This window comes from Melitaea cinxia, chromosome 13 (assembly GCF_905220565.1).
Source record: "Melitaea cinxia chromosome 13, ilMelCinx1.1, whole genome shotgun sequence".
NCBI lineage: Eukaryota > Metazoa > Arthropoda > Insecta > Lepidoptera > Nymphalidae > Melitaea > Melitaea cinxia.
In genome coordinates this window covers 7,896,600-7,918,073 of record NC_059406.1, presented here as the reverse complement: position 1 = coordinate 7,918,073, position 21,474 = coordinate 7,896,600, and the positions used below count along the sequence as shown (strand labels likewise).

The following is a 21,474-nucleotide window of genomic DNA, read 5'->3' as shown; positions in this document are numbered from 1 at the left end:
TACCTACAGTAAAAAACGATGTAAATTGCTTATTAAATAAAAGAAAATCAAGAGTTTTAAAACTTTTTATTTTCTAATTAAAAAAATGATGATGCAACAATAATTGTGTATTTTTATATGATAACATATACAATTTTAAAAAACATTTTATTTACTAGGGACTCATTTTACATATACGGGGTTACTTGTAATATGTCACGATCCCTTTAAGGGGTTGTATGGGCAAGCACAGAAAAATATTTTGAAAAATCCGTGTTCACCTATTTTAATTTTTTTTTTTTTTTTTTTTTTTTAATTTAATTATTATTGGTGAAAAAACCCCAAATCTATCACTTTAAAGGGCATTAAAAACAAATTAATTGACGAATATTCGTAAAATCTTCATAGAATGATAAACAATATTCTAAATAATAATAAATAACAACGAACATAACGATAACTTATTGAATTTTCAACCCTTGACTCACCAAAGGTAAAAAGAGAAAAATAATTAGTCTTTTTTTTACAAACTTATGACGTACTGATAAACAAATTATGAACGTGTATCGTATTATTTAAAAAATTATCTACAATTCCGAAGCTATTCAACGAGCTACAATAACCATAATCAAACTCAAAACTAAAGTCTCAAAATCAAATAAATTGCAAGCAAAGAAGAATAAATAAAAAATCAATATTATAATTTTTGAACTATATTTACATGACCGTGCTTAGTGGAAGATCATATGTGGTCACGATCCTCAGCAGTGAGGAAACGACGAAGAAGAAGACTTACATGATGTTATTTCAATTCATTTTCAACGTGGGACCCTTCATTACGAATACAAAGGCGCATTCTTTTCCTTAAAGTGCTTTTTACGACACTTGTTCATAAAGTTTGCCTGATTTGTTCAGCAGCATTAATAATGCGAGTTTTCAATATTTCAATGTTCGGAGGAACAGGTGACACATCACTATACTCTTCATGTGACCACGTGACTTCATGTGTATACAATAGTTATTCTGACTTAAAATCTTAATCTAATGATATCGTAGCCTAGATATAAATATTATAGTTTTATGCGTATCTATTATACAAATGCCTATACATAATTATATATACAACCATATATATATACTTATATATTTTTATGTATATAACTAAGTCGGCAAACAAGCGTAGCTTATTGACGTCTGCAACACCAGAAGCATCGCAAGCGCGTTCCCGACCCTACCTCCATTTCCCCCTAGGAACTCTGGTTACATTACTCACCAACAGGAACACAACACTGCTTGAAAGCAGTATTATTTAGCTGTGATCTTCTGTAAGATCGATGGAGTTCGACTGCTCCATTTTTTGAGCAGGCAGCAAATTTCCTGCTGTGCCCTACCTCAATTGGTCTTGGGCATTAAAATATTATATATTAAATATATAATACCGAGAACTCATACACTTCGCGTTTACTTAATATTTCCTACTTGGATGCTCAACCCTATTTAATAACTTTATTTTACACCATCTTATTAAACATATACCAAGACATTGTGTTTAATCTCTTGTTTTTAAAACTTTATATTAGGTTAATGAGAAGCTACAGCGCTTAATTATAATTAAACAAACAAAAGTATATGATATTCTTTACATTCATAGCAGTTTGTCTACGTTTCTTGCATTTATATATTATCAAACATTTTTTTTAAAGAAAAGGTTAAAATGAGCTTTTTTGTTTTAAACTAAACCAACTTTTTGACTCTCCCTCATCATACTGCTGAACTGTTGAATCCTACATATCAAAAAATGATCTATTAACAACTAGCAGTTTTTGGGAAAAATTAAAAATGTATAACAGCAAATTAGCAGTGAAACATCGCGATGTATAAAACTTTCATCCATTCCATTAGTCTGAGAAAGTACTCAACAGGAGACATGTAAAAAGTTGTATAACAGTACAATTTTCACATTTTTGTGGGCGCCCCCCTTCCATCGAGTGATTCATATTTACTGTCCATATTTACCGTAACATTGTTGCAAATCCCACATCAGAAATGTTTCCTTGAAACAGCTCCACAAATTCAACTGTATCACGTCGGGATCAAAGTTTACTTTGTCGAAGCCTATGAGACGATGTCAATTCATTTCGAAAATCACGAATTATTGAAATAAAGCTCGTGCCATTATAGCTGGCTAGCTGAAATCGTGGTGTTCTAACTGTACTCGTTACGGTGACGATTGAACTATAGATTTTCTACTTAGTGCCACTTATAAACGAAATCAGCGAGTTAATATGTACCTGTGACATAGAATATCTCCTTCACCCGTTCAATATACGTTTCGAACAAACTTTAAAAAAAATGGTAATGTATTTCATTTTACTAAAAATGTTTTCAACGATTCTAAACTAAAACGTGGTGTTGAATTTGAGTATTTGGTAGGTTTTTCGGACATATTAGCAGACCCAACAACCACTGCTGAGATAAACATGATTTTTCAAATCAATAAATTATTTAAACTATTGTTCAATTTTCGGTTAAGGTTTAATGGGGCTGATATATCTATGTTGGATAAAAGACCTTACATAACTAGGGAAAAAAAACCTTAAAAAGTATATGAAGTGAAATGTTTAGTGATTTTGTTTGTTGCACTGAATAAAGATTTTATTCATATTAAAATAACTGTATATTTTGAAAGTCGTTCTGATATAATTAAATTTATGTTTGTTTATGAACCGATATTGAATAAATCACCGTAGCGAATGAGAGTCCAGCTGGGGAAGGCCGTTGCCCAGTCGTGGGATAGTTATTTATATTTTCGTTGTTACGTGAAGACAGCGTTAAATTTAGTTTACCGCTTATTTAATTTACGGATCCGTTTTATGATATGGTAATTACTAAACAAAAACACTTAAGTACTTCTATCTTTTTACACAATTTCGCGGCGCAAAGCAAGGTTGTGTATTTATCAGCCAATTATTTTTATATGATGTTTATATTTTTGTTCGCGTATACCTCTCTTAAAAACAAACATGTATTCCAAACTTAATGACTTATATATTTGTTTAATTATTGGTGAAAATATTTTTAAATTTTTTTAACATACTTATAAAGTTTTTTAGGAGCCGACTCGTAGAAAATTTAAAAATTGAAAATAATAACTTGGCTCTCTTGTTTGGTAAATATTACAAATACTTGAACTAATTCAAACCTGAACCTGAACTGGCTTATTACTCGTATTATTATTTTTATTTTTCATTTTTGTGCTAAGATCACGACTGTGAAAAGCCCATTTAATTTTATAGAGCCGAATTTGCGTAATGCGGAAAAAATATCTCTAGATAGACATCAACACTAAACAAAAATTCTAAAAATAATTATGTATTTATTAATAATTATAATCTAAAAAGTACTTTTGGAGCTGTATCTAATAATGCGTATTTATTTGACAATTTTTTCGGCTACTTACGTTGTATTACTTGTAGATTTAATTGAAGTCGGTTTTTTTTATTTCGTTTCCGAGCAAACACAATTATAATCATATATAATAATTTCGCTTAATAGCTAACTAATATTTAAATGATTTACGTTATAATAAACCTCATTCCTACTTTTAAAAGATAGACATCTTTTATTTTACCTAACACTAGTTAAGTACAAATAAGAACTAGATTACTCAGTGGACATATCGTACAAATAATAAAAATCCTACGTGACTGCAAATCTGTACCACGCAAATTTACTTAACGTGTAGCACATAACTAGTGACCCAAAAATTATACTATATTACTAGAACTCTAGCTCTACCTTTTAAACTAGATCGTTTTAAGTACAAAATCTTGTTTTTATCATAAAATGATGAATGTTGTAGTTGTAAGGCTAACTATGTCGAGTTAGTACTACGACAAATTATATGACATAAAGCAAAAAAATATTAAAAACTAAAAGGCGTCCGGAAAATATCTAATATGTGAAAGAAGCTTTGATATAATTTATATATTTACTAGCTGCCCGGACAGACTTCTTTCTGTCAAAAGTTAATAGACACACACACACATACACACATTAGACTGTTCTGTCAAAAGTTAATACACACGCACATACACACATCCAGCCTGTCGCAGTCCACTACTGCACATAGGCCTCTACAAATTCGCGCCAAAAATGGCGTGAACTCATGTGTTTTGCCTATAGTCACCACGCTGGTCAGGCGAGCTGGTGACCGCAGGGCTGGCTTTGTCGCGCCGAAGACGCTGCTGCCTGTCTTCGGTCTGTGTATTTCAGAGCCAGCAGCTGGATGGTTATCCTACCGGTCGGCTTTTTAAGTTCCAAGGTGGTAGTGGAACTGTGTTATCCCTGTGTTAGCCTCTTACGACACCCGCGGGAAGAGAGGAAGTGGCTATGTTCTTTGCTGCCGTAACCACACAGCCTCAAAATAGTTAATAGTATTTTTTTTTAATATTTTTTTTTTGTTTAATAAAAACCTAACGTGGGCTTTAAGGAACATACAAAAAATAAATTAGCCGAATTGGTCATTGGCCTATCTCGAGTTGTGCGCTTAGCAACATTCATTTTTATTTATATAGATTAGTGAATTCTCAAACGGAAGAATATATTTTTTACAATTATTTTAATGTCTCTAAACTTAACGATATATAATACATAGATGTAGTATGTGTATTATCATATAAAATGAATTTATTTTTTTGTACGTCCACAGTCATTATGATTGTCTTTATAACATTATTGTTGTAAATGAAAGGGTAGAGCGGTGTTTTTATGGCAATTGTTACGTTATTATTGATTTGACATGGTTGATAGTCGCCGCAGATTCGCGTTGACGTCACATAATTGATAAATATTGTGGAAACCTATTACATTTTTTTTACTATTATCGAACATGTTTTGCGTATTTTATATAAATCCTATGCTACTTTTCTTTTCTTTAATTTATTTAATATTTGAATGTAAAAAAATATATAAAAATATATATAGCGTTAGTTTTTCTATATCTTCAGAATATTAACAAAATCTTACATTCTCTCGCTAAATTGGCATTGCAAAAGGTATTATTTAGTTCCTATGTTCTTAAAGAACTATTACGGTTCCTTTTCACTGATATCGTTCCTCACATTCACAGTAACTCACCACATTTATTCATTTGATCATTTGGGTTTATAGCTCCGATTGAGTCAAAGCGAATCAATAGCCTTTGACATTAAAATGGTATTGAAATCCTAACCTCTCTCCCAGACTACCTGTAAAATATTACAATAAACAAAGTACTATTTTTTAATATTATGATAATATCACAAGAATGTTTGTAAAGAAAGTGAAACCTTATGCCCTAAAAGTAAACTGAAAGTTAGACATGAGTACTTGCACATTTACCTATTTTGAATAGTAATTGAAGAGAACCCAGAGAAAGCGGTTAGTTCGAAACCTCTTTAACATGTGATTTATGATTCTTATCTATTTTGGAAATGTTGTGGAGTTTTGGTTATTCTTTCTGACTTTGTCATAATATAAATAGGAAAGTAAATACACGATTGTTCACCTTATTATGAATTTCCTCAATTATCTATTCAGAATTAATATGTAGTCTTTATTGTACTATTAATGGCTTTCACTAGTTCCAAGATAGCACCATCGGCGCATTTCGCCAATTTTACGTTGAATGGAGGACAATGTCACGTAAAATGGAGAAGTATATTATAATTATGCTCGTGTTATTAAAATGGTTTACAAGTCACTTTGGTATGATTTTAGATTCCAGGTAATGAGACTGTCGATTCCTGTGCTTAATCTCCTATACAATTTGATTCCCTAGATCATTTTTGCAGCTCAAGTCTAGACTGACTCTAGTGCGAACTTATCTGGACAAATCTTAGAATTCATCATGGGTTGCGTCAAAATCTGTTAAAGATATGCATTACGCTACCATCCGACATAATATCTAAAGACGCCCTTGGTTTTTCCTCCATACACATGAAGACCGGTGCGTAGCTTCTACAATAATAGGTCGTTTACGTCTTGGACACTCGTGTACTCCAGTACCCTGAACTTATTTAAATATAAATAAGTCCAGGGTACGCACCACTCCCTGTGCGAATGTGGCATCGGCAAAGATTCAGCATTTCATATTCTTTTTTAACAGTCCTTCCTACGTCCCCGCAAAATCCCCCGTTCTGCAAATATACTGAATTTTTGTTGATACTTGTGTTTACTCTCTAGCTTATAAATATTTCATGCGATTGTTCTAATATAGTGTAGCTGTAAATAGATTACTAACCATATTCGGGTTTACTTTATGTAATTTAAACGTTTGTATTGTTCTAGGCTAAGGATTAATCATAAAACACCTACTATTTCTACGGTCTTCAAAATTATGTTAAGGTTGTAATCTCGACCGAACCAAACAATCTCCTTAGTCTCTTTTCCATTCTAAAAATCATCCGTCCCATTGTGCACAATTGAAAGCCATTAATCCAAATGAATGATTGAATCAATAATTGTGCTACTGTCGATATCCAAAACTGGTGACAATTCTTATTTTATCCCACTAATATATCGTACCCGATTCCGATTTTTTGATTGTGTCCAAAGTTTTTGAACATAGGAATACCTACATGTGAGTCTTACAATGCACCTCACCTTCAAGTATTAATCTTCGAAAAAGAAAATCTTTTCTTTGGCGAAATTGAACAACATGTTCGTTCGCGGTTAAAAATCTATAAGATCATAATGAAAAAATTGATTATTCACAAGATTGGTAAATCACGTATATAATAAAGAATAAAGTATAAGATATAGGTACACCACGCTTTCGACCTTCGCATTACCGTTACCATTACATGAATGAAATAACTCGATTGTTATGTTTTGAAAAGAATAGTTTCTCTTCTACAAAGCAGTAATGTTTTGTAACTGCTAAATTAAAAAATCCATACCTAACTAATACAATAAAAAAAATACATATATAAAAAAATATATCGATCCCTTGTTCCAGCAAGTCCAGTTAGAAAGTGACAAAAGTTTCGTATTACGAATGTAAAAAGCAGTAAATCCATAGGTCTCACTGTTACATTTGTACCTATTTACCAATAACCCAGTCTCCTATTACCATTATACCTCATATACAAACCTCAAGAGTGTGGTCAGTACATTACTGTCCGAGTTACCTTTTCCTATGGGAATCAAAGTGCAATTCGAGAAGCTTCGTTGTTTATGGCCTCAAACCTCTCTACGTTTACGAAGATTTATTTGAAGCCTCGTCTCGTGAGAGCACTGCAAAATCGATTTACCATCGATCCTTTATTACACAAAATTCTATTTTTTCCCATGTCTCTATAAATACTCAATAATAATGTTTGGAATAAGATATGTATTCTTTAAAATGGTACTGAATTTTAAAAACCGCAATGCTTGAGTAGAAATTTTTATTGGATTTTATAATTATTTTTATAGCTATTAGCACTTGTGCTCATGTAAAAGTGTTTCTTATTTCGAAATTATCATATAGACTACATGTAAAGAAATTCAACTAGTTACTATTATAATTAAAAAGCTATATTATTATTATTATTATTATTAGTATTAAATGTTGAGAGGACAAGTAAAGTTTTGCTTTAGAATATTTGTCAATAAATTACACGTTTTGAGCAATTTAAGTTAAATGTGTTTATTTTTTACTTTTTACAGTTAATTGTTCAATAGTTTCCTATAAATTACGTAGATATGAAAACAAAAATACGTTTTAATTTGGAAACATTTATTCATTTTCTGTCAATAATTTAACTTATTTTTTACCTATACATAAAACAAATAAGGAAGACATACCGTCGCGTCGGTAGGATTGTACAAACATCAACATTTTCATATTTACATAGATACACATAATATGACTTCTGTTTGTGTCTCATCTCAACATCGTATATACTTATGGTAGCCACATTTTTATAGTTTACATCCTTTATTATTTATCCATTTACGTCCAACAATTTTTTAAACTTTCGTCGGTCCATCTTTTAAAATAATAAAAGTATATTTAAAATCACATGTTTTAAAATTACTTAATATATACTTAAAATATGGCTGTCGAACGAATATTATTGTATAAAAACTATTTATACCATAAACAAACAAAACAATGAACATAATAACGCCTTCGTGACTGGAATGGAAGACTCGGAACAAATTGCTAGTCAAAATAGACTCACTTATAAAAACGCAACAACTAAGTAAGTATGGCAAGTAAATAATTAATATATGAAGAAAATAATAATTTAAACTAAACGTTTGGAATGATACTTATACTCCTATTAATATTTACAAATAAAACAGTAACAATACGCAATAGCAAGCACTACACGAATTATATACAAGTAACTAGCATCAACGCTCTTTATTCGCATTAACTTAAATCGACTAAAAATCGCAATTAAATAGTGTTAAATAATAGTTATTTAAATTTTAAAATTTTTGGTGAATAAAGAGTTTTGATAAAATAATAATCAGTATCACTAAGATTTACATCGAATACTATCTTTGTTCGCGAGTTATCTTTCCACTATTATCAATGAGTTTTTTGATGTTCTAATATAGTTATTACTTTTTGTACTAAACAGGTAATGAGCAAATCATAGAAGCTGCCTAATTCGAAAGCCAGTGTACGTTTGGAATGCACAGCAAGCGATCACAATTTGTGTCAAGGGTATCTAGTTTTGGCTTCAGTCTTTGTCGCCCACGAAACGGTAGGTTTCGGGCGGTGGTTCGGGCATACAGTAACCGTGGTACGTGCGGATGTCTTCAGCGACGTACGTCACGCCCGGCAGGACACCAGTCTCGGTGTGGTGCTTCGGGCAAGTATGGTCTCTGGGACACTGGCATATTGTGTTGGCATTGACTTCGTCTATCTGTTCGTGTCGACGCCTTGCGCTGAAAAGCTTGCATGGCTCTTTTCTTGAACATCTCAATCTCTGTAAAAGAAAACAAATTATTGTGATTATTATTTGAACATACAACTTAAATAAATTTAAAAAATAATTTATAATCTTATGCTACATTTATACTAATAAAAAAATAATTAAAATTTATCAACAGCGCCACCAAATGGCGCGTAACAGAACTACACTAAAGTAAGTTGCTACTTACGCTCTGCGGTGAACACGCGAACTGATACTGGTTCCCCTGCTCTCCGCTAGGTGTCGTGTACGGCAATTTCTTTAACAAATACGTTACTGAATTCTTCGGGCAGTGGCAATTAATAATTTGCTGGGTTGCGTTGCTATCAGGAAAGGAGTAGATGATCCAAGCCGCATCTTTAAAATACCGGCATTTGGGCAAACGCTTAACTGGCTCACAAGTCTTGTACAGCGTAGTCTTATCAGCTAGAGTGTGGTTGTCATCATCAGATAGATCACTGGAAAAGACAAAGTTGCCATATTAAGTCTCTATCTCATTAAATTTGTTTCCTTTCATTTCTTTCATTTCATGTTATCTCAAACCTCGAATTTTAAATTAGCGCACGTACTTAGTTAAATAAAATAGTATTTGTAATACAATTTATTTAAAACACACATATGGTAATGTTTACGTAATAAAAGCAATTCATAATATAGTAGGCACGTTGATATTGTAATATTTACCATATTTTATTCTAGTATATGTAACAAACGGCAAATGCAAATTACAGAAGTAAACAGTCTTTGACACCGTTATCTACCCACGAAAACGCAGCACAGAACCTCCTCAGATGGTACTCCTACGTATCTTATGATCAACTACCATTAACAACATATGGAAAGTAACCTTCGGAAAACGCCTCACACAGTAAACATGATTTTGTAATGTGCTAAAATAATATAATTTTACGTCTAATGCGTAACTGTTAACAATACTTCAATTAATATTTACTTAATAGCTGTGCCCGCAATTTCATCCGTATGGAATTTAACAAAAAGTTTTTATTCAGTTCGCAGTTATAAAATTAAATAAATATCTAAAATAAAAGTAGCCTAAGTTACTCCATATTACATCAACTATCTACCAGTGAAAGTCCCGTCAAAATCGGTCCAGCTGTTTCAGAGATTATAACCGGAACAAACACATTTTCAATTTCAGACAGACAAAATTTATAATATAAAAAAATGTTATTTTGATATATATACCGTGTATTTGATATATGCATTTTGTAAAAAGCGGTTATTTTGATATTACAAATAGACACTCCAATTTTAATTATTTGTATAGATTACACATTAAAATTTCTATCTTCTAAATTACCTTTCTAAATTACTAAATTCCGATTTCTATATAAGTAACTTAATGGGTTAAAAGTTCATATTATATAATAGTATCTGAACTGATAATAGTTACGCAGTTTCACTCGCAATTAATAAGAGGTTTTTATCTATAAAGACTTCACTAACCCTGAAATGGCTTTATTTTTTTTTTTTTTCAAATTTTTGGTCTGACTCTTTATCGTTAATATAGGTATAAAAAAAAACCTCACCTAGAACAAGGCCTGTGTCCCAGACATCGACACTTCCTCTCGATCCACGGTTGCGCTGGATCGTATAAGTCCACTTTACTGCATACCTGCCGTGCTCTACAGTCAGGTAGATCTTCCTCGGATATCTGAAGGAATAAAAAAATAAAATAAAATATTTAAATTAACTAACGTTTTCTTATTATTAATTTTCTAATAACAAATATCGAAACATAATTCCTTGTCTTATAGGCCAACATCGTTCAATATAGTTCAATGCGATTGTGGTTTTATTTTATTTTTTATTCGTTAAAGGTCTAAATATAGAATTGCAAATCATGTAATTGATCGTTATTATTTAAATGTATCGCTTGACCACAGAAAAAGAGACCGATATCGAACACGCAATCTTCTAATATAAATTGCATAAGGATCATTTATAACAATATATTGTCGACTTGAACTTGATTTCATTTTTTCTTTAGGTTTGGCAACACGTATTAAATATTTGTAAGTAAATTTATGTTAATGGCGAAGTTTCTTACATAACATCCTTACATTCGACACGTTGCTCGTGACACAGAACAACAAACGCACAAGTTTTTGTACGTGGAAACACCAAATATCGACTTGCATATAAAACTGATCAGTTAAAAATTCAGAGCACATCAATCAGTGTTTTGCATTGAAAGATTCGCAAATCCGTGCAGCAGTAAAATTTCGCATGGCGAGAATTACAAAGTCATATGGATTCTTATAAAAGAAATACCTCGCATGCATCGTGGGAAATACGAAACGTGTTTGACGAAAGTCGTTCGCACCTGCCGTCGTTCGTGAAGAAAACAGAAGTGGATTGCAGGAGATCATTATAACGACGTCCGAAAGATGTTAATCATTATGATCGGGCACAACAATGTAGGGACATGTGCGCTTTGAATCCATTCACTTTTTTTGTGGCGAAGGACCATTGGTCTTAGGCCTACTTCCGACCGGAAGACAAGCCATTCGACAACCTGTCGACGGTGGGAATATTTTTTCTACGCAAATGTTTCTCTCAGGGCTAGTTACGCCGGACATAGTAAAATATAAAAAAAATTCGTTAGCTAAATATCGTTTCGTTAATAAATCTAAATCAATGTATCTATGAAATCCATACGTAGTACATTATCAATTGTGTTGATCTACATAAATTAATGGTGTAAATAAATGTTCGTTTAACTTATAGGTTAAACTTAATTTCAATTTATTTGAAAAACTTGGTTTAATTATATTAAGAAAAATAATGTATTTAATAAATTTAAAAATAATTTGAGTGATTCTTAATGATGATATTTCTAAAATTAAATCGGCATTAATCGAAAATTATTGGCATAAGACATTCTGCTTATATTATATGCTATACATGATATTTTTAAATTTGAAAAGAAAGCAAATATTTGGCAGCCCTATAAAAATTAGAAGCGTGTAAAAAGTTCCTGTTTTTCATAGTTCCGGATACGCTTCCCGTTTCTTGTGTGTTGCGGAGGATTTCGCGGAAACGGCCTCGGATGGATCTTTCAACAGCCGGATATAGCCCTTTTGTGTACCAAACAAAAAATGTCCGTGTAAACTGTACACAATGTACACAATACCCGGGTTGTTGACTTACATACATCTTAAAGATTTTGTTTAACGGAGTCCCGACCTCAGCCTGAATACTAATGGCACACTAAGGAAATTATTTTTGACATTACATATAGAATAAGTAACGAAACGAAGTGCGCAAAAAAACTTACAATAAAAGCTTTGTTACATATTGATATTTTAATAATTATTTAATGTTAAATAATAAACTGATATAATTAGTTTCCTATTTGCGGAATATTAATCGCGCATTTAATTTTTTTTTCAACTGTAATCTTCGCTTTTATTATGTCTACAAAAAACTTTACATTCTTCGATTCTTCGATTTTTAGCCTCTTTTCACCAATAGTGCTTACGACCAGTTTTGACCGTATGTTTCTTATAGGTATTTAAATTAGAAAAACGTACGGGACTTAATTAAATAAATATTACCTTCAACGACTTAAATTGATATAGCGTGCCTAATTTACCCCCATGAATAAAATATACCGATTCCCACACGACGGACCAATTGTATATTATTTATAAATTCATCGGATGTGATTTTTTCCAAAAGTCCAAGACTTTACCGGGGGCGATGGATTTAGGGGACGTTTCATTTTCGTCCTTTTCTGCATCTAAATTTCAATAACGCTATTCGAATATTGCCACTAACTGCTAAACCATAAGACAGAAAATGTGTAAAGGGGCTTTAATGGTAGGATTAATCTCGATACTAAATTGACAATCATAAAAGCCTATATTTAGGTAACGTTTAAAATGAAATGGTGCTTACACATAATGGAGTAAGTTGTAATTTCGATTGTAATGGGAATGGAGATGGACGTTTTTCTTGAGGAGCAGATGAGGGGTCGCGGGACGAGGCATCCGGTGTGAACAGGTGGCGTGCCGCGCCCACTCTAATGAAATAATCTGTGCCCGAGCGACCTTCCACAACCTTCCAAGTACGCCTAGCCCTACGATGTGGGCACACGCCTCTGCTATTTCTTTTTAGTCTTTTATTCATTCACAATTGTATGTACGGGTTACGTAACCGCAAGACTTCGAATTCGAATTTAAACGAATACGCATTTTGTTCATGTGGGTTGAGCGTATTTAAATCGAGTTAAAGAGATATTTCTTATATAAATTATTGTTATACATTCTCGTAGTATATAATTATTATATAAAGTGTTTATATATTGATTGACTTAAATAAGGAAACGTGATGTTTATATAAAAGTGGAGTAAAAAATCACAATTCAAATTTACGATAAAGTTACAATTACATAACCTATGGTCGAGTAATATTAACCATAGATTTTGTGATGAATCCTGTTTTAATTTCTTTTATCGCGATGTTTACTCTATAAAAAATTAAGTAATTTACTGAAAAAAACCTTAACGAACTCAATCTATCTCATATCAATCAACAAGCAAACTGTTCCATTAAAAATAATTCAAAGTCATCAAATATTATCTTATACATACAATTCTCGTGTCACAATGTTAGTTAAAATACTCCTCCAAAACTTTGTGTGGAATTTTGTGTGCATATCGGGTAGGTCTAAGAATCGGCCAACATCTATTTTTATACCACTAAGTTGTAAGGGGGGGGGGGTGATAAACGGGGTTAAAAACATATATAGTAAAACAACGTTTGCGGGGTCAGCTAGTCTTAAATATAAATTTCTCGTGTCACAATGTTAGTTAAAATACTCCTCCGAAACGGGTGGTCAGATTTTTATGAAACTTTGTAAGCATATCGGGTAAATCTGAGAATTGGCCAACATCTATTTTTCATAACCCTAACTATTAAGGGGGTTAATAACATATATGGCAAAACAACGCTTTCGGGGTCAACTAGTAATATTATATGTTTTATGGTAAATTCGTTGTTCTGATAAACAACAATATTACAATTAAACAGTACTTATTATTAAAATCAATATGATGGTGGACGTCGAAAGTCTGTTTTAAATTGTTTCATAGCAATTTGATTCATATAATCTAAACACTAAGAATCATAATAAAATGTTTTGTTTTCATTCATTTATTCGATTACACATCGTACCCGGGAACACAGGTAGCCAACAAATTACCGATCCGGGTAATAACGACTCGCCAGAGGCAACAAATTATTTATTAGAACTGTAATTAGTTAAAAAGCTTTCGGCGTTTTCGTTCGACTTCCGTCCCGTTTAAACGCCTGTTGTATTTTACTTTTTTTTCTATAATTTTAAACGGTGATTTTAATTTTTTAAGGAAGAACATTATTAAAGTAAAGGAAATTAGCTATCAGTTGAATAAAAATCGCACAAACACAAAAGATTTATATATAAGAATGCGTAATTGACTTTTTTTTAAATGTTATCGCTGTTTTTAGCACGTCAATAGGAATAGTTAATGAATGAATTAAGAATGTATTTTAGATTAATGGTATCCTTTTTTCTCTTAACATTAGGTATAATAAAAAAAGAAGTTTTATTTGAAATTAATTAATACGAGTATTAAAGTACAAACCTTAATCCATTTTTACCGAGCTTTTGTTATAAAATTTTATTTTAATCGTAATTTTCAAATACGCGTTTCTTATCAAAGCAGTTGCTATACTAAGTGCTAAATATAGTATTTTCTGCTCAGTAATAAGTATTTTATTTATTTTATTATGAAAATAACAATATTATTTAAACCACATATACAAACAGTTCTAATATTGATTATGAACAAAGTACAACCATTTCAAATTCTAGTAATATATATAAAGTTATATAAAATAAGAAATTTATCTTATATAATTTCTCAATCGTATACAAATGAAGAGATTCGATCCAATCGTGCGTAGGTTGTAGTCTTATAAGGTATTCAGTAGTGCTCTAAAAGACATCAACGCTTGCCGGAAGCATCGCCGAATGAACTGCATACGCGCCGACTAATTGAGTCGCCGTATATGGCTCTATTGTCACTACATGTGTCCAATGAGACTTCTATGCACGCGTTTATATTTTTTGATACGTTTTTTGTTATTACTATAGCGTGATTCGATTTAAGTTTTTTTTTTATTTAAGGAATGTTTCCCAGCCCTGCGGCCACCAACCCGCCAGCCCAGTGTGGTGACTATGGGCAAAAACACTTGTGGAGGCCTATGTCCAGCAGTGGACTGTGGTAGGGTGAAATGATGATGATGATGATGATGAAGGAATGTTTGTCATGGTCTTTTAAGATGCGTTGTAGTAATCCTTTTTTGTATTAGTTTTTTGCTTCTAATGTTTTGCTACAACAACTAGGTATAGTAAAAATATGTTGTGTGCAAAAAAAAACGTAAATTTTGATTTAATAGTTCTATATATATATATACTCGTAATATTTTTTTAATATTCGCTTGTATAAGTAAATTAAGTAAAGGCCATCCAAACCATAAAATATTATTAAATATGTTACACATACATATTACATATGTGACATAGAAACTTCGCACGTAATTATGCTCGAGCATTTCAATATCAAAGACATCTAAACAAGTCCCGTATAACAGTAGGGCACATCTTGTGTATATTGTGGCCCTCTTCCATCCGGACCTATTCACGACGCACGTGTCCCTTTGACATTCTACCAAGATGCTCAAGTGTCTTTAAGGGGATCTCGATGTACGTTGTAAGTTAAATACAAGGCGTTCTATGCAGTTCGATCTGATTTGTTAACATTTTAATAATTTTAAGATATTGAGAGAGAATGAGAAATAGTATATAATGTACTAGTCTAATGCAATTGTAACAAATATTTTAACATTGTTAACCTTTTTATCAGATGCTATTAGGTATAGGCTATAATCTGTAAATAATATTATATTACAAAAGAAACGGAACATTAATTAATCGTTAACCCGCGAGTCTCGATTATTCCAAGTTAACGATTTGTTTTATAACGTCTGATATCCTTAATTTAATTTCATAACTTTCAACTTTAAATTAAAACGTATTTTTAAATTGGTTATCAAAATAATTAGAAATGTAGCATTAAAAGTAAGGCCACATCTAGTCCAATAATTCAATACTTATTTATTTTTAACTCGTTTGAGAGAAATAAAGAAATAAAAATCTCATCGTATTTAGATTTTTTGTCGCGTAACGCAGGTGCAGCTTTGACTGTTCGGGTGCTCCTCCTTTTTGGATGTTTTATATATTTTTTTTATTCTAATGTGTCGTGCACACGAACTGACTTTAATAGTTATTTGGTATTTGTACGTTACATCAAAAGTTATTTTCGTTCTCGTTACTTACTCTGTATATTTATTATTAAACTAAATTATTTTTTGTTTCAATTGTGAGTAACAGTAGTCTATCGTGTTCGACTAAAAGCAAGTTTTCTTAACAACTTTGTATGATTTAACATTTCTCTATACTTCAGTTTTCCCATCTTTCATTCACCTTACGAATTTTTTAATGTACAAATATACCATACCCATTAAATTTTAAGTTCTGTCAAAACTGCACTTATTTTATTAAAATCACGTTTTATGTGGATGTCGTCATATGTGGAAAAGGACAAAGCTTACTTACATTATAAATTAAAACATATTTCACATATACTTTTAGCGTATTTCTAACGAGTCTAGTGTGACCAAATTCGGACAACATTCCGAACATTGTAGTCCCGGCCTTACCGGTGACGTTGTTGACTCGCTTTCCTCCCGAGGTCACTTTTTTACATTCATCGTATTGACTCTACAGTCACGCTGTTTGTTCGACTGAACCGTAGAGAAGCGTTAATTATCTCATTAAATACTCATTTCATTGGTTCAATCCGATCTATCTGGTTTGATGGATGTTAAAATCTTGAAAGCGTTTGGGTCCACGTGCCTTATCATCGATAAGAACTTTTATACACTTAATATTTTTTGTTAAGTAATGTTTTATTATTCGTAATTCGTGCTCTAATACTTACATGTATGTAAAACATTACCTCTCTCTTGTGATTTTGTTTGAATTTTTTTTGTTGTGAATGCTTCGGGATCATAATTCGCTTATATGCTTTCCTGGATCTCCGTCTATCTAAATTCTAAATAAGATAGTTATTGAGTGGAATAATACAACATACCTATCCATTCACGTCTATCCATTAACTTTCTGATTTATAAGAAACGTTAAAATTTTAGCGCCCTTTAAATTCATTACTATTCAGTATAACGTTATGATGTCATAATTAGAAAGAATGCTTTTATTCATATCAAACACAGTTGTTTCAAGTACATAAAATTCATCTTTAGGTTTAAACCTAACACTTAAGATTAATCTTCGGTTGCAGCGAGTAACAAAAACTTTAATTTACGGAAAAATTTCTTACATTTTTGGGTAAACAGGCTATTATTTTGTCGAAAGTATCTAGTTAAAATCGATTGGAATTACAGTTTTACAAACGGCTACTAATAACGTAGATAAAGCTACGCTGCAAGAGATCAGGTGAGTCAATAAACTCATAAATTAGCTTGTTTAGAAAAATTATATCAAGCTCCTTTCAAGTTAAGTAGTATCCTATACCTTCGTAGAATTGAGAAGCTACTTGATTGTAATGCAAATGTTCTATTGTAATATTAAAATTTATATTTTATTAATACTAAGTTAACACAAGAAAAGGAAGAACTGTCCAAATTATATTTATTTTGAGTTAACGGTCGTTCTGACCTAAAATTATAACTCATATGTTACTAAAAGGTAATCATGATTGATGCGAGTGGATATCTACCGGCTTTTTTTAACCGTAATGTCCGTTAATGTTGTATAGATAAAAATAGACTTGTAGAATAAATAGGGTTTATATTTACATACATAATCACTGCAACATTACTTCCTATAGAGTAGATATAGTTCAATTCGATATTTGTAAAAAAGTAATATATTAAGTCTTGCAAATAGAGGATTTGAATGCTATACATATAAATTTGGCCTAGGTGACGGTGACAACCAGTTCACAATCTCACAGGCAATATATCATGTTAGTCAAATTGCATATCCATTATTCAATTGAAGCTGTCAAGAGTGACACTGAGGTGTGATCCTATCCTACTATTTATTTTTATCCGTTCCGCTAATCGTTTTGCATCGACCGGCAAATAGGAGGTGCTATAATAAACGTAGGTGAGTTTTCAAGTTATTAATTTTATATTTTAATAGAGTCCGTGAAAGTTGAATTAAAGTGATTACTTGCATTAACTTATTCTTATATTTTATATTAATCGTTTAAAATTTATTTCATATGTATAAAGTCAAACTTTTTTTTTGAAAATTATTTAATATATTATCATAATTATGTCTTGTGAGATAAATAGAACTCAAAAACTTAAACTATCACCTATACTATGAAAGTGGAATTGTTAGTATTTGACAAAAGGGTATAAACTATTGTTTTTTTTTTCAGATGCATTAGTACTACACAAAATTTAATCATTTCCAATTGTTGCCAATTTTGTATAAGTTCTTTAAGAGATGAAGCAGATAATCACTGACCAGCACCCTCCTGTGGTTTTGTCATTCATAGTATATACCTCCTTTGTTTATTGTCGGTCTTTTCCTCTTCCTTTGTCCTTTTATTCTGTACGACTACGAGAGCCGCCACCGCTTGTAATAGATGACAATATTCTATAACTATTGTTAATATATCTATTCAAGTTAGTTTAAAGTAATTGAAATATTTGTCGTAATTATACTAAAATATTCATTGATTGTAGAACACAAATAACTTGGCGACATAAAGCTATCTGTCAAGATTATTCTTGCATATAGCAAGATATATGAATAACCGACAAGACAGCTTTTAAATTCCATTCCTTGAAACATACGACCGAAGAAACGATTACCGTTACGAATGAGCTTAAAACCAGTGACATAAAGAGTAAAAAAAAACTTTTTTTTTATTCAACCAAATAGCACACACTGTTCGGGACGGAGTCTTGAACGTAAGTCATCGAAGCTGTCAAGATAAGAATGAGTGAATGAACACCTGCCGCTACCAGTGTTACGCATGCTCCTACGCAGCCGTGCCACACTACCATATTATAATCCCACATTTAAATGCATTCGAAACCCACCGCCATTTCCAGTTTTACGGCATACGACATACAGATCAATTTATTCTATATACGATAGACACGTTAAAAACTATTATTGAATATACGTAATTACGTGCCTAGGTAAGAGCGATTATCTTCTTGAATCGACTTTAAAATTAGGCATAATAATATGATTAACGTTGTTTTTAAAATAGGACTGACAAAACTTGACATCCGTAACTTTTATTTTTTGTTAATCTTACAAGTAATTATTCCACACGACCGCGTTATTAGTTTCTCTGAGGAAATTGACGCCTATACTTCGTGTTGTTATTTTGATTCTCTATTGGATGTGGGTTCAATTGCTTTGGAACTATCCGGTTGATTTCCTACTCGCATATATTAGTCACGTAGCACGTAGTGTCGGAATTTTTTAAATTTAATTGGACTAATTACTGAGTGGGTCCCTTCGCGGAACGATTATAAACTCGTGACTAATATCTCGTTAGCTGATCCATCTCGCTGACACGTATACCCGAGATCCAGGAAAATCGTCGAAAGAGAAATTCGAAATATTTCCTCCACCTCCGAACGGATTCCAAGACTTTGGTTAAACTGTTTCCTCGTAAAAGAACTCTCAAATTCTATTGAGAAATTCTAACTAGAATAATAACAATTTAATCGTTGTGAACTTATAAACATGTTTTGTAAGAATTACATGTTTATCTTGATACAGCGTATGATATTATTCCTTGTTGGGATTGTGTTATAAAAATATACTTAGAATGCAAATAACTAGTTGTTGAGAATGAAAGTTGCAAATCGATTAAGCAGAATTCGATATTAAATACACATACTTCATACACATACCAATTCTTTTATTTAAATGTTCTGTATCGGTTCGTGACGATGGTCACGACATATTACATGCTTGCTATGCCTTATGAGATAATATGTCAAGCCGCACGTACTATCAATTAGTAGAATCGAATACATATTGTCTTCCCGACTACGTAACAAACAAATAATTAATTCATCAGATGTGATTTATCATACCGACGCATTTTCGCGCCAATATTTCTCACGAGACGCGTAAGGCACTTTATTAATGTACATTAAAAAAATATTTTTGTATTTCAATATTTTATTGAGTTTTTATAATATTTATTATTACCTTTATTAAAATAGGCTTTTGTATGTGCAACTGTATTTTAAGTTAACATCAGTAAATAATTATGTTCCTCAAGTTAATTATAAACCGCAGTCTCATATCATTAGATATCTGCGGACATTTCAACATAACTATTTAATATCATAAACTATATTTCACCTGTGTTCGTATTAACCGGCCTCGATCGTTACGCTAAGATATTGGAAAGCATAGAAGTTAAAACATTACATCCGTTGTGGCAAATTACCTAGCAATAATCGAGGAAAGGCTTTTTTAGGTTTATGCACTATAAATATTTCTTAATTAGCAACTTCAGAATTAGGTCGAAATCACGTAGATTACAAGTTACAACACGAAAAATTCAAGGTTCTGTCTCGACGTCGCGAATGCAAAAACCACAGCTTTCCACGGCGAGTTATAAAGAAGCTAGTTTACGACAATATCAATTTAGCTCGATTTCGTGAATACGAACGGTCAACGTTATATTTATCGTAAGGGATACTCACTCCGGTCTGATAGAGAATCCTGAGACCACTTTTCGTTGGGACAGAGTTCCGCCTGTGCGGGAGAAGCGGTAGTTTGTCCGGCCTTCGGATGTGGATCTCTCCGGAAGGCCTAAACGCCTCAAGAGGGGTCCGGATGACGGATCGGACGCCGGCCAGCACGCTCGCGAAGAGTAACGTAGCTATCACTTGCATGTCGAGACACTGTCACACTGACGGAGCGGGTCGTGTAGTTTGCGGGTCGGGCAAGCTCGGACTGACGGCGGGCGCGTCGAGGCAGGTACCACTTGGCCTACGCGCCCGGTAAAACCACCTCCGACGACGATCGAAACAGCTTGATACTTTGGAGGCTTTTACGCATTCATTTACTTAACCTTTTTTTTTTTACATGACATTACTTAAACTTTTTTTGTAATTATATCCTTCTATTAAACATATATTATTTCATATTTTAAAGCTTAAAACTACATATTCTATACTAAATTAATTTTTAAATCGCGAGACATTATTTTTATTTATAATTATTTAGACATAAAATTAACTGGTTGAAATATCTTATGGCCATGTAAAATTCCGATTAGAAATATATTTTTTTTTTCGGTAATATACCGTATATATAATAATTATGTAAGAAAGATAATGAGTTTTAAAAATAGGCGTTGATAAGTATATTATATTTATGTCACTCTAACCA

General features: G+C 32.1%; 1 protein-coding gene across 1 annotated transcript; it reads right to left on the bottom strand.

Annotated features, from left to right (window-relative positions):
• Positions 1 to 8,045: 8,045 nt before the first annotated feature.
• Positions 8,046 to 21,032, bottom strand: LOC123659033 (protein giant-lens). Its single transcript, XM_045594310.1, has 4 exons — positions 20,784 to 21,032; positions 10,484 to 10,608; positions 9,124 to 9,391; positions 8,046 to 8,948 (listed from the first exon to the last, which is right to left on the bottom strand). The coding sequence occupies exons 1-4, from the start codon at positions 20,973 to 20,975 to the stop codon at positions 8,700 to 8,702; spliced, it is 834 nt and encodes a 277-aa protein (XP_045450266.1). The 5' UTR covers positions 20,976 to 21,032; the 3' UTR covers positions 8,046 to 8,699.
• Positions 21,033 to 21,474: the final 442 nt, after the last annotated feature.